General features: G+C 42.8%; 1 protein-coding gene across 2 annotated transcripts in view; it reads right to left on the bottom strand.

Annotated features, from left to right (window-relative positions):
• The window catches only part of dnah5 (dynein, axonemal, heavy chain 5), a 167,262-nt gene that overhangs the window by 109,964 nt on the left and 43,969 nt on the right, over positions 1-13,329 (bottom strand). For both annotated transcript variants that reach the window (XM_079895299.1, XM_079895300.1), the window contains 3 exons: positions 12,906-13,077; positions 12,401-12,546; positions 7,520-7,688 (listed from right to left, as the gene is read on the bottom strand). In XM_079895299.1, the coding sequence (XP_079751425.1) occupies positions 7,520-7,688; positions 12,401-12,546; positions 12,906-13,077 (487 nt within the window). The remainder of the gene's footprint in view (positions 1-7,519; positions 7,689-12,400; positions 12,547-12,905; positions 13,078-13,329) is intronic.

The raw sequence follows: 13,329 nt of genomic DNA, 5'->3' as shown, positions 1-13,329 counted from the left end.
GAATGGTCTCAATAATGGCAGGCGAAAGCCCAGTGTCCCTCAGTTGGTTCCCATCAGGGGCCAAACGTGAAGATTCCACAGGTCGGGCCTGGGATGGAATATCGTGCCCTCTGCCTGAGACAGAAGGTCCCTCTCCGGAATCGCCCATGGCGAGCCATCAAGGAGAGATATTATCTCCGAGAACCACACTCTGTTCGGCCAACGTGGCGCTATCAGCAAGAGGCAAGACCCTTGTTGGCGAACTCTGGCTAGAACTCCCGGGAGCAGAGAAACTGGAGGAAACGCATACAGGCGCATTTTGGGCCATGTGTGCGCCATCGCATCCAGACCCAGGGGGGCTGGGTGACTCAGAGAGAAGTAGAGGGGACATTGCGCTGTCTGTTGTGAGGCGAAGAGGTCCACCTCCGCTTTGTAAAATTTGGTCCAAATCTGTTTCACTACTTCCGGGTGGAGTTTCCATTCCCCCGTCGGTAGTGTCTGTCTGGACAGTAAATCTGCTCCCACATTCAAATGCCCTGGAATGTATACTGCCCTGAGTGACAGGAACTTGTCCTGGGCCCAGAGAAAAATCTGCCTCGCTATTCTGTTCAGATTCCGTGAGCACAGACCTCCCTGGTGATTTATATAAGAGACTGCTGCTGTGTTGTCCACCCGCACTAGGACATGACAGCCCCTCAATTGATGGAGAAAATATTTCAGAGCCAGAAATACAGCCATCAGCTCGAGGCAATTGATGTGCCAATCGAGCTGATGACCCTCCTATTCCCCTTGAGCTGGACGGCCATCTAAGACCGCTCCCCAGCCCATCAGGGAGGCGTCCGTCGTTAGCAGTCTGCGACGACACGGCGCCCCTAGAGTGGGACCCAAGGCGAGGAACTGGGGTCTGAGCCACAGAGATAGTGTACGAAGCCCGCGGCGCATCACTTTTATTTGCCTTTGAGGATTGGCTCTTGGATGAAATCCTCTGGCTTTTAGCCACAACTGAAACGGTCTCATGTGCAACAGCCCCAGAGGAATCACCGTGGATGCTGAAGCAATGAAACCTAACATTTTTTGGTACTGACGAACAGTGCGATCTTGGCCTAGCCTGACTTTGCTCATGGTCTGCCGAATGGTCTCGATTCGAGCGGGAGACAGTTGTGCCCGCATCGTGATCGAATCCCAAACGATCCTGAGATAAGTCGTTCTCTGGGCAGGAGAAAGAACACTTTTCTTGGTGTTGAGTCTCAACCCTAGAGAAACTAGATGAGCTAACACTATGTCTCTGTGTTGGAGCGCCATCTCTCGTGATTGTGCTAGAATTAACCAATCGTCGATGTAATTCAAAATGCGAATGCCCTGGAGTCGTAATGGAGCCAGTGCTGCATCCATGCATTTTGTGTATGTGCGGGGTGATAAGGCTAGGCCGAATGGAAGAACCCGAAATTGGTATGCTTCGCCCCCGAAAGCGAACCTCAGGAACTTCCTGTGTTGTGGCAATATTTGTATGTGGAAATATGCGTCCTTCAGATCGATCGTGACAAACCAATCGTGATGTTGAATTTGCGACACGACCGCTTTGACGGTTAACATCTTGAACGCTTTGACTGTACGGTTTAAGCCTCGAAGATCTAAGATTGGACGCACCCCCCCATCCTTTTTGGGAACCAGGAAGTATCTGCTGTAATAGCCTGACTCTCTCTCTGGAAGAGGAACATGTTCTATGGCCTCTTTGCTCAGAAGAGTTTGCAGCTCTTGTGACAGTACGTGCATCAGCTCCGGTTTCACGGAAGTGGAGACCACGCCGTTGAAACGCGGAGGACGACGAATAAATTGGATTCTGTATCCTATCTGTACTGTGCTTAATATCCACGCAGAAATGCCTGGCAGAAGTTCCCACGCTGCCAGACTTTCTGAGAGTGGTATTAATTTTAATACTTCCTTTTGAGGGGATGTTAGATGTCCCGTGTCCTGTATGACAGCCGGAAGCAACGGGACATCTAACAATTCGCTGGAAACCGCTGCCCCCCGAAGCACCAGAGGTGGCGGGGAAGGAGAGGTTTCGTGGGGGTAACAGGAAGAGGTGGTCAGATATAATACGCGCCCCTTCCTGTGGGGGGCTACCCCCACCAGAATGGGCGCCAGACCATCAGGACTTCTTCTTTCTGTTGATGATAGTCCTGAGGTCTGGCTTGGGAGGTTGCTGAGCCTGACGAGCCTGCCTCCAGTTGGTACTCGGAGGAGCACGGCTCGCCACGCTCTGCTTTTTAGCCTCCCTGGCCCTTTGAGGACCGGTTCTTGAAGGACCTGGGAGAGGTTGGCTGGCCGATGGCCCCTCCCCTTGAGTGCGGCGAGGAAGGAACTGAACAAACGCCTCCTCATGTTTTTTAACCTCCCTGAACCTGCTGACGACTGTGTTCACCGAGTCGCCAAACAGGCCCGAGGGAGAAACCGGGGAGTCCAGGAGAAAAACACGGTCTTTATCCTTTATCCCCGTGAGGTTGAGCCACAGATGCCTCTCCGTGCTAACCAAAGCGGACATAAAATGGTACGATGGCACGGGCCGTTTGCTTAGTGGCACAGAGAGATAAATCTGTGGCTCGGCGAAGTTCAGAAAACGCTTCCTCATCGATGGTAGTACCCGCACTCAAGTCCTTCAAGAGGTCAGCCTGGTACGCCTGCAAGACTGCCATAGTGTGCAGCGCAGCACCAGCCTGACCTGCAGCTTGATAAGCTTTTCCCACGAGCGCTGATGTTGTTCTACATGGCTTCGTGGGGAGGGTAGGTTTCTTAATCGAAGATGCCGATTCGGGCGAGAGATAGCTCGCGAGCGTCTCTTCAACCCGAGGCATCTCCGAATACCCCCGCGCCTTCGCACCCACGATAGTCGAAAAAGTCGACATCAAGGGCACAAAAACACGGGAAGTATATGGTTTACTTCATGACTTAGATAGTTCGTCATGGAGGTCCTCGAAAAAGGGGAGAGACTGATGTTTTGGTCCCTCCCCCCTGCCACCGGACAGAAACCTATCCTCTAGCTTAGACTGTTTGGGTATCTCTTGATCGAGTGGCCAGTCAAGCTGCAACCTGGCCACCGCTCGAGTAACCACCTCGAGCAATTCCTCGACAGATTTATTTTCACGAGAGGACTGCTCAGAGGCTGGCTGCTCATAGTCCGCAGACCCAAGAGATGATTCGTCATCCCCCACGCGAGCCGAAGAAGCACCGGGGTGCGCTTCAAACTCACGTGAGGGAGCACGTGGATCTGGTGACAAATCAAGCGAAAGGGACACGCCCGTCTCTTGCTCGTCAGCCAAATCCATACGGGAGCCCCACGATGACATTGCGGGTGCGGACTGAAAGAAGCCAAGACGAGCGCGAAGCATTTTAACTGTGAATAGTTCACAATGCTCGCACTCTCCTGACTCCAATGCAGCGACCGCGTGCTCCTCCCCCACACAGTAAAGGCAGTAAGCGTGTGTATCCAGTTCTGAAATAACTCGAGAACATGGAGGAACACAACGCCTAACCTGCAGACTCATCTCTCTTTTTACTATTTAGAAAACTCTTAATATATATCGTGAAGAGATGAGAAAGAGTGAAAAATCTGCACACTGATCAAAATAGCTAAATAACTCCTAGCAAAGATCTGTAGTAGCAGAGAGAGAGAAAAATAATGCTTCTTGCACACCACAACACAGTGAGATCTCTGAAGACAAAAGACCTGATGATGCACCTGTGGCTCATCTATTTATAGCCTTGTGTCGCGGGTGCGCGCCGATGACGTCACCGACCGAGGCTATATTACTTCCGGTCGATTCAATCTACGTGTTTACACACTATATTCACAGCAGGTCACGATTAAAGACGTTCCCCAATGTGAGCAGCGCAGCATCGATTGTAGCTTTCGAAAGGGAACGTGGACTTTTTTCCACTAGAAACAAACCTTGTTGTGCTATTTTGATTTAATACTGTGAAGCTGCTTTGATACAATCTGTATTTTAAAAAGCGCTATACAAATATACTTGACTTGACTTGACTAGTGACCAGTAATATTACAGAGATGAGATGCAGTGACTTTTTATTCCAGTCTTTAAAATCAAGCGTAGCGTCAGTTTTGGCAAGTCACGTTGGTCAAGCTCTCCGCTAATCCACGTCTACCTATAGGAATACAACGCCTATCACTGTATACATATATAAGCTCCTTCAGTATTATCAGCAGCTATCACATTTCTCATGAGCTAATTACCCTCCTCCATCCCCAGCTCCACCTCTCTGTCAGGATTTGGCATTCTGATTCCCCTCGAATCAGAATAAATTCTCGAATTATGTTGTACTTTAAAATCTTGAATTAATGGTATTGCAGATATCATTAATTCAAGATTTTAAAGTACAACATAATTCGAGAATTTATTCTGATTAGACCTTGTGTTGTATTGAACTTGAATGTATTGCAGATATCATTAATTCAAGATTTTAAAGTACAACATAATTTGAGAATTTATTCTGATGTAGAACTTGAGAACTTGAGTTGGTTCTGTTCTGTTTACCCTAAGGGGGGTTATTGCTGCTCTCCCTGCTCTTATCCATGCTAGGCTGCATGGATGCGCAGGGAGTTCTTGCCCAGAACAGAACCATACCGCCAATCCTAACTGTATGCTAATTGTCAATCGTATTTGATGATAGTGGTCCTGACAGAACTGCTGATCAGTGTGAAACTGATTGTGCTTAATAGCTAATTCAAGACTTGCCTCAAATAGACTCAGACTCCAAGACTGCCTTGGACACTGAGCTGTCTTTTCAAGAACTTACTGCAACAATTGGTCAGCTTGGTATTGGACAATTTCATTGTATTGATGGGCTTCAGTCTGAATTTTACAAGTGATTCTGGAACTGTTTTGGTGGAGATTTATATGAGGTTCTCTGTGAATTCAGCAAAGATGGTTATTTGCCTATATCTTGTCAATTGCCATTTTATCTTTATTACCAAAAAAGATTTATCTCTTTACAAAAATTGGAGTACTGATTCATTACTGACCACTGATTATAACATTTTGTCTAAGTGTCTTGCTAACAAACAATCTAAAAAATATCTAAACTTAATTGTACAAAAAAAAAAAAAAAAAAACGGCCATTCACTGCCATTATAAAGCTTGGAACAGCCAGGACATGTTTTAAATATAACTCAGATTGTATTCGTCTGAAAGAATAATGTCATATACACCTAGGTTGACTTGAGGGTGAGTAAATTATAGGCTAATTTTCATTTTTGACAAGGTTGTCCTTTATCAGGGAAATTATATAGCATTACTTTTGAGCCTCTTCTTTTTAATTTACGTAAAACTTTGTCTTGTTTTATTGTTACTGGGTAATCTCAGAGTTCAAGTATCACTGTAAGTGCTTATGCTGATGTGACGGTGTTTGTAAATCATGAAAAATACACTTTTTAAAGCACTGGTTAATGCACTTAATGTGTATGAAAAAAAGCTTCATCGGCTAAAGTTAACATGCAATTTCTATCTTACATGGAAAAAATAGTAGTTGAAAATTTTAGGTTTTTATTTTTAAGTGAGTTTCAGGAGTTAAATTGGGAAGGTTTAGAGGAAAGAGTGTGTTTAGGAAAGAGGAAGAGTTTGGGTCGCTAATAATTTATTGGCTTCTACTATTTGGTATAAACTGAGTGTACTGCAGCCACCTACATGACTAATTCAAAGTATTCAAAGATTGCTTTTTCTGGTCAGGATAACACTGGATTCGATCAGCCACTTTGTATCTTCCAGTACAAGGCTTGGTGGATATCAAGTCTAGGATAATGACTTTTCGGCTACAAACAGCCCAAACAAGACTATTGTACAACAAAAACTCTGCCTGGATGGACACTGCAACAGCTCTTTTAAGGATGGCAAGTGGAATGGGTTTTGATAAATATTTGTTTTTAATGCAGCTGCAAGACTGAAATGGTGGACCCTCCCTATTTTTATAGACCTGCGCTGGAGGCCTGGAAGGTTTTTGTTGTATCAAGACCATCTAATACACCTGCTGGTTTTTGGTTATTAAAGGAGCCACTGTTTTTGAACTCCTTTTTACCTTCAAGACTGTTGTCCTCTGAAAATAAGCACGGCTGTTAGCAGCTGGGTGTAATAAGCTGGGACATATCATGAGAAGTAATGTGAAAGACTTGAGCCAAAAAAGTGGTGTGAAATATATTTTTACAACAGTGAATATGCAAGGACTTGAGAGCAGATTATCAAGTATTTTTGAAAAACCCAGCTGTTGTAAATTAATGTGTAGAGGGGCATAGTTATATCTTTCCCTCAATCATTGTAAGTGGGGCTGTGGAAGACTGTGAGGAAGATGAAAGATGTTTACTGTCTCATAGCACCCCAGTTCTGGAAAGTTTTGAATCTGCTGGAAAGAAATCTCTTTACTTACATTTGTTTCCAACATGCAAGTTTCTTCAACAAGATGGAGACAATTTTTTGGATCCAACTCTTCTCCTAAAAGCTGCTGGCGTACCCTGTACAAACGTCTGATTGACAAGTGGACAGGTGACCTCTAGTGGAGGATTGTACTTGGGGCTGTGGTACACCTCAATCCTTTGTTCTGAGATCGATTAAATAAAATAAAAAAATGTGTGCAGTGTTCATAATTGGGTAATCTTTTTGATATATTAAGTAATTGGTTCTTGTCTCTGGGTGATGAATTTACTTTTCAGTTGGAATCTCTGCCAAAGTTTATAGAATTATGGGGAATATATGAAATATTATGCACACTGTATAAAAATGCATTGGTTTTGATGTTTTAAAAATATTTTGTAATAATAAAGGTGAATAATTAGTACAGATTTAGGCTTCGTGAAGTTACAAAGCAGAACAAAAATGCAAAAGCCTCATCTGTATACTGTTTACATGTACGTCTCATACGTCTCGTTTACATCCCTCAAAAATTTAGTGGCTATCTGTCGAGTCATAGAATGTGATTATCGGCCAATAGCGATAAAAAGCTGATCGATCAGAGCATCCCCACATACCTTAATTCCTCAAATTGAGTATTTTTTTAGGGCTGTCAAACGATTAATCGCGATTAATCGCATCCAAAATAAAAGTTTGTGTTTACATAATATATGTGTGTGTATGGAGTATAATTATTTTCTATATATAAATACACACACATGCATACGTATATATTTAAGACAAATGTGTTATTTATATATAAAATATTTATATATAATATAAATTATATATAATATAAATATATATACACAGTATATACATGCATGTGTGTATATTTATATATAGAAAATAATGATACACCGTACACACACATATATTATGTAAAAACAAACTTTTATTTTGGATGCGATTAATCGCGATTAATCGTTTGACAGCCCTAATTTTTTTGTTAAATTGATTGAAATTGATGAATTTAATATATTGATAACATTCTGTTTTTTTTTTTTTTTTTAATGGTCGGGGGGGGGGGGGGGGGACATGCAATTTCTAGAGCATATACCACATGGATGATCAACAGCAGGCCTTACCATCACTGTCCATCTGTTCCACTTTACTCTCTGTCCTGCTTTCATCACGGTTTCTCTCTTCTTCCTCTTTCTGCTCAAACTCCAGTAACATATTAATCAGCTCATTGGCTGCCTCCTCCACCAATGAGCTTTTGGTATGCAGCATTTGGGCTCCTTTGATGCAAAGCTCCTAAAATGAGAAATAAATTGAATGAGCATGATCAGATTGATTATTTCTTCAGTCAGAAAACATCTCAACCATGTAACCATTCCCTGAGAGAGGAACGAGACGCCGTGTCAGATGACGCAATGTGGATGCATCCCGCAGGACCCAGTGTCTGAGGCATGTATACCAACTAGCCAATCATGGTGGACACAGCGATGACATCACAGGGTGCTCCCCAGCATAAAAAAGGGAACCTGAAAACACATCATCAGCTTCAAATGTCTGAAGGAAGCACGGAAACGCGATGCGGCGTCTTGTTCCTCCTTTTCGAGGGAACTCAACGCCACGTCAGATGACTCAATGGGGATGTCAATACCAACTACGCCATGCAGACCAGTGCCTTCCTGGAGACCTAAAATATTAGAACATTAGGCACTGAAACTTAAAAAGTCAGCCAGCAAATGGAAACACCCTGCACAACGTTGCAATGGGAAGGAGCTGTAGTGTCTGGACCAATCAGACACAAACACAAATCATTCATTTATTTAATGAATAATCCAGCAAACTCACTCTCCCAAAAAAAAACCTTTGAAACTTCCCCCAAAAAAACGAACACCCCAAATGAAGCTAACACACTGGCAGGACGCGGTGTCTTGTTACAGGACACACTGAGACTGATAAGAGTTTTACGATCCAAAGGAATGTCCAGAAAGCTGTGAATCTCACTTAAATTATTGCAGAGGAGGAGAAATAAACCGTTAATCCTATATATTCTATGTATAACCACTTGATAAATGTGTAAACGTGTATCTAATTTTCCCACCTCATGATTTTCCTTTTATGTGGTTGGCTTTTGTATTCTTGTAAACTCTATTGGGTTAATATTTCAGACTTTGCATATTATGGTCAACTAAAATCATATGTGTGGCATGTTTGGTCCAATCTCCAATCTTCGTCCCTGTTCTGTTAATTTACATTACATTCTGCTAACTTTGTGACGCATTAGTATTATAAGAATCTTAAAGATTCTTTTCTTAAACACCCAGTGAAAGTACATATTCAAATGCCCTGCTAGAACACAATGGGTCGTAAAATTTCCCTCCAAAGGGAAATCTTCTCATTGGCTCACACACCTCCAGAGGTTGTTACTTCTTCACACTTTAAAAACCCAAGATCAGCTTTTAGCTCTCTCTCTTAGCCCCTTTCTGAAATGCTGACGTGAAGATGATGCTGAACTAGAAGCTTCTAAGGACCCACCAAGCTTGTGCCAGTCAGATACTCTGACTACCACTGGTTCTATCTCATCAAGAACACATCAGCAAAGATCAACTGGAGCCTCAACAGATTGCATCAGGACAGTTTAATTCAAATGGACGAGACATGCAAGTATCAAACTTAGTCTCATTATTTGATACATTAAGTATCCTTACCCCTTTAAAGAAGGGCGTGTTAGAACTAAACTGATGGTTTGCTCAAGGCTGTTGATCTGCTGAATTTCAAACAATGCTATAACTTCTTGCTTTCCTGTATTCTGCTTCAGCTCTCTTTCCCTTGGTAAACTGTATGCATGTATGTGTGTGTATGTTAGAGTAGTTTAAGTAGTTTAAAATCTTGTTGTCCGTGTTGTCCGTGTCTCAAGCTCATAACTGGAGTCACTAATCATTTAGATCTTGGTTACTGCTCTTAGTAGTACTGTAAATTAAGAAATACATTTCCCATGCCCCGGAAATGTACATTTCTTAGAGTTAATAAACAATTAATCCTGAGTGTTCACGGGACAAACAGGTTAATTGATTGTAATATTAATTTACGACATTTTAATTATATTAAAATGTCAAGTTAATTATATTAAAGGTGCCCTAGAATGTGTTGAAATAATATTTTAATTTTGTCTCTGATATCTACATAGAGGGTATGTGGCTTATTTAAGGGCATTTAAAATGTCCAGATATGGCTTTACAGGTCCATTTTCAACCCTAGAAATTGGCCCTAGAATGAAATGGTCTGTTTTTACCTTATTTGGAAGGGTCATGAATAGTAATGAGGAGTTCTGCTCTGATTGGCTGTTTCACTGCTGGCTCATTACAGTAGCTCAGAGTGACAGCAAATAGGTCTCTGATGTCCAGCGTGACAATGGAGAGATTAGGCGTATATCAGAGTCCTGCACGGGTCCGATTTTGTAAATCCGTACCCGCAGTGCTTCAAACCGCATCCGACCCGTTTTCCGACAGCAGCACTAATTGAAATCAACCCGACCCGACCCGCTTAAAATAGAACCAACACCCGACCCGCACCCGAAATAAAACAAGTTTAGCTAATCACATTATAGACACAATTACAAAAATGTTATTGCCAAGTTATTACACGACAATTAACACAAGGACAACTTCAGCCGAAGCTGTAAAAAGGGTTATGATGAATTTTTAAAAGTGAAAGTAGCCTAGGTAACGTTATAGATTCCTGAGAGGGCGCAGTTCCGCCTGGCATTGAACATGGGCTGGCATATGCAAATTTTTGGAGGCGTACATATTAATGATCCCAACTGTTGCGTCACAGTCGGTGTTATGTGGAGATTCGCCTATTTTTCAGGGGTGTTTTTCAAAAACGAGATTTAAATAAGAAGGAGAAAACAATGGTGTTTGAGACTCACTGTATGTCATGTCCATGTACTGAACTCTTGTTATTTAACTATGCCAAGATAAATTCAATTTCAAATTCTCGGGCACCTTTAACTGATCCAAATATTCATAATCAATTATAACCAGTTATTATTGATTATTAAATATTTCATACAGCTAATTTGCTACAGAGCGTAACCTCACTTAATATCTGAGTGCAGCTCACCCCTATGACGGCGCCCATGCCCATTTCTCCTCGGAGGCGGTGCATGGGCGACTACACTCGCCTTCCACTCCTCTCTCCAGGAACTCGTCCCTGGCAAGGGCTCAGGCGTTCTAATAGGAGCCTGCACTCAGTGAGGAATGAACTTCCCACTGCGCCAGTGCCTCTCTAAATCTGTTCACTACCGTCTCTAAGGCAGCACCAAACAGTCCAGAGGGCGAGACAAATTAAGCAACAGATGCCTCTCCGCTGTCACCAGAGCAGCCATAAATCGTCCAAGGGAACAAGCTGCTGACATGGCTTAGAGGGCAAAACAGGAGCCTTTCAATGATGAGGATGCCCCTGGGAAGAAATAACTTGCTAAATTCCTCTCCACCTGCGGCATCCTCCCATAACCCCGTTAGCTCAGCCCCTCTACATTAGAATAATTTGAAGCAAAATAGACCACGCAAGCAGAGAATGGATGTTCCCACGAACCTGACACCTCAGTGTGCAGGTCTGGAAGAAATGGAAGGCTCACTGGAGCAGTGCACTTATGACTGCTTGCGATCTTGCGCTTCGAGCCAGACCATTCCAATCTCAGTCTGACCGTAGCGTGAGTCATAAGCTCCACTAGCTCATCGTATACGGCATGCTGTTGCATGGAGCAGGAAACAGATTTTCTTCACATCTGTCTCTAGTGACTGCACACTTTCTGAATCGTCAGAATCATGAGCGAGCTATGAACCCTCGTATTCCACGGAAGAAACCGCAGAGTGGGCTTCCGTTTCAGGCATGAGGACAGCATAGCTAGAGGAAGAAGTTAGGGGAACTTGCTCACACTCCTCAAGTAGCTGCGGCTGAGATCCCTCATGATCACTCATGAAGAGCACCAGCCGAGAGCGGAGCTTTCTCAGAGAGAAATAATCACAATGCATACATGCATGCTTGACTCCTAGACAGATAACACACGTATTGTGACCATCACCAGGCGTTATGAAACGCGGGGATGGAGGGATACAATGGAAACTGTTCGATTGCCATGTTTTCTTCCCTTTCACACACTGCAATCTTCACACAGCACACAGACAAGCGGCTTCCTGAAGACATTGAAACTGATGACGTGTTTTCAGGTGATCTTTTTATACGCTGAGGAGAACCCTGCGACGTCATCACTGCATCCACCATGATTGGCTAGTTGGTACACATGACTCAGACACTGGGTCCTGCGGGACGCATCTCCATTTTTTGGAACGTTGCTGGTCTAGTCACGACATAAATTACGTTTAACAAAGATGTAATTGCAAATAGTAGCAAGATACCAAAAAAGCCAAGCAAGGTTGTCAAAAGTACTGGTACTTTGGTACCATTTCAATACTAAAATGTAATGATAAATTGTAAAAAGGCTTTGTAGATTATCAGGAGTACGGACTCAGTTCAGATTCATGAGCAGGTTTCTCTAAAAGTGTGCTGTCCATTCTAACTACATAAAGAAATTGTACCCTTATGATAACAGCCCTGATGTTACTAAAGGAGCATTGACAGTGAATAAAGACGTCATATTGAATTTGGGAGCCCAACACACTCTCATGGGAATTTGCAGCTATATTTTGGTGAATTAATATCTAATTTGTATGAATTTGTACAATCTCTTACAATCTGCTTACACCCCAGTAACAGTTATATTTAGTGGTGGACCATATGAATCACATCGTACTTCATACAAAATTCATTCAAAATCACCATCTCATATAATTGTTACGTTTTCTGATGAGATCAGTTTGTGAGACCTCTATATTTTCAAAGATCTGCTTATTTACATGAGCAAGTGGAAATTGTTTAGCCTCACTATCCTTTGAAAATAACCGCACGTTGCTATGAATACATTTGTTTTATGTGTATGTATGTGTGTGTACCTTGGTGGTCTGAACAAACTCCTCACAGGTGCATGGCTCATCTTCAGGCAGCACACACAGCATAGCTGTGCTCATTTCCTGCAGAACAGCATCGATTCTAAACTCAACCAGGTCATTCACTCTGTGCAGCAGAAGTCCAAGGTTGTCTGTGAACCAGAAGAAAGAACCCTTTCATTTCAGATATATAATCATACAGGCCACAATTACAAGCAAGCATTTTATGTACACTACAAGGACGAAAGTATATGGACATCCCTTTGTTCACACTGATGCTTGTGTCTAAATGGGAGAAAACCCTGGCAGACATGTTCCCACATAAAATAGAAAGCCTTCCAAGAAGAGTGGAGGCTGTTATAGTGGCACTTTGCACAGTTCAAAAAAGTATATATGGGGGTGTTTGGGTATCCACATACTTGTGGCTACATTTACTGTAGTGAATGTTACTGATGTGGGGATGGAAATCGGCTAACTAACTCTGTAAAGTGGTTACAGTCACTACACTCACCGAGTGCAGCAGTGATTCGATTAAGGTATTTCTCTATGTTTAGGGAGGTCCAATTGAGGGAGGTCAGACCGGGCAGTATGGCCTCATCTACTTTAGCGACGTGTGGCATGAGCAGTTGTTCAAAGGCTGGCTGGATCTTAGACCTCACCCTGGAGTTCTCTGTCATCATCAACTGAGGCAGGCAACATACAAGGCAAAAGCACACAAAAAAAGAAAATGACCTTGTTAGTAAAGCTATGCATGTCAGAGCACGGTTCCATACCACTGACCTAATGGGCTTACTTGAATGGTTTGGGAAAAAAAAAAACATCAGGATGAAAGAAACTGATTTGCTATCTAGCACAAAATGTGAACAGTGATATAAGCAGTATTACATAAACATTATATAAACAACATCATTCAACATATAAACATTGATCAATGC

The sequence above is a fragment of the Squalius cephalus genome (assembly GCF_949319135.1).
Source record: "Squalius cephalus genome assembly, chromosome: 15".
NCBI lineage: Eukaryota > Metazoa > Chordata > Actinopteri > Cypriniformes > Leuciscidae > Squalius > Squalius cephalus.
The sequence above is the reverse complement of the archived record's forward strand: the minus strand, read 5'-3'. Positions and strand labels throughout refer to the sequence as shown.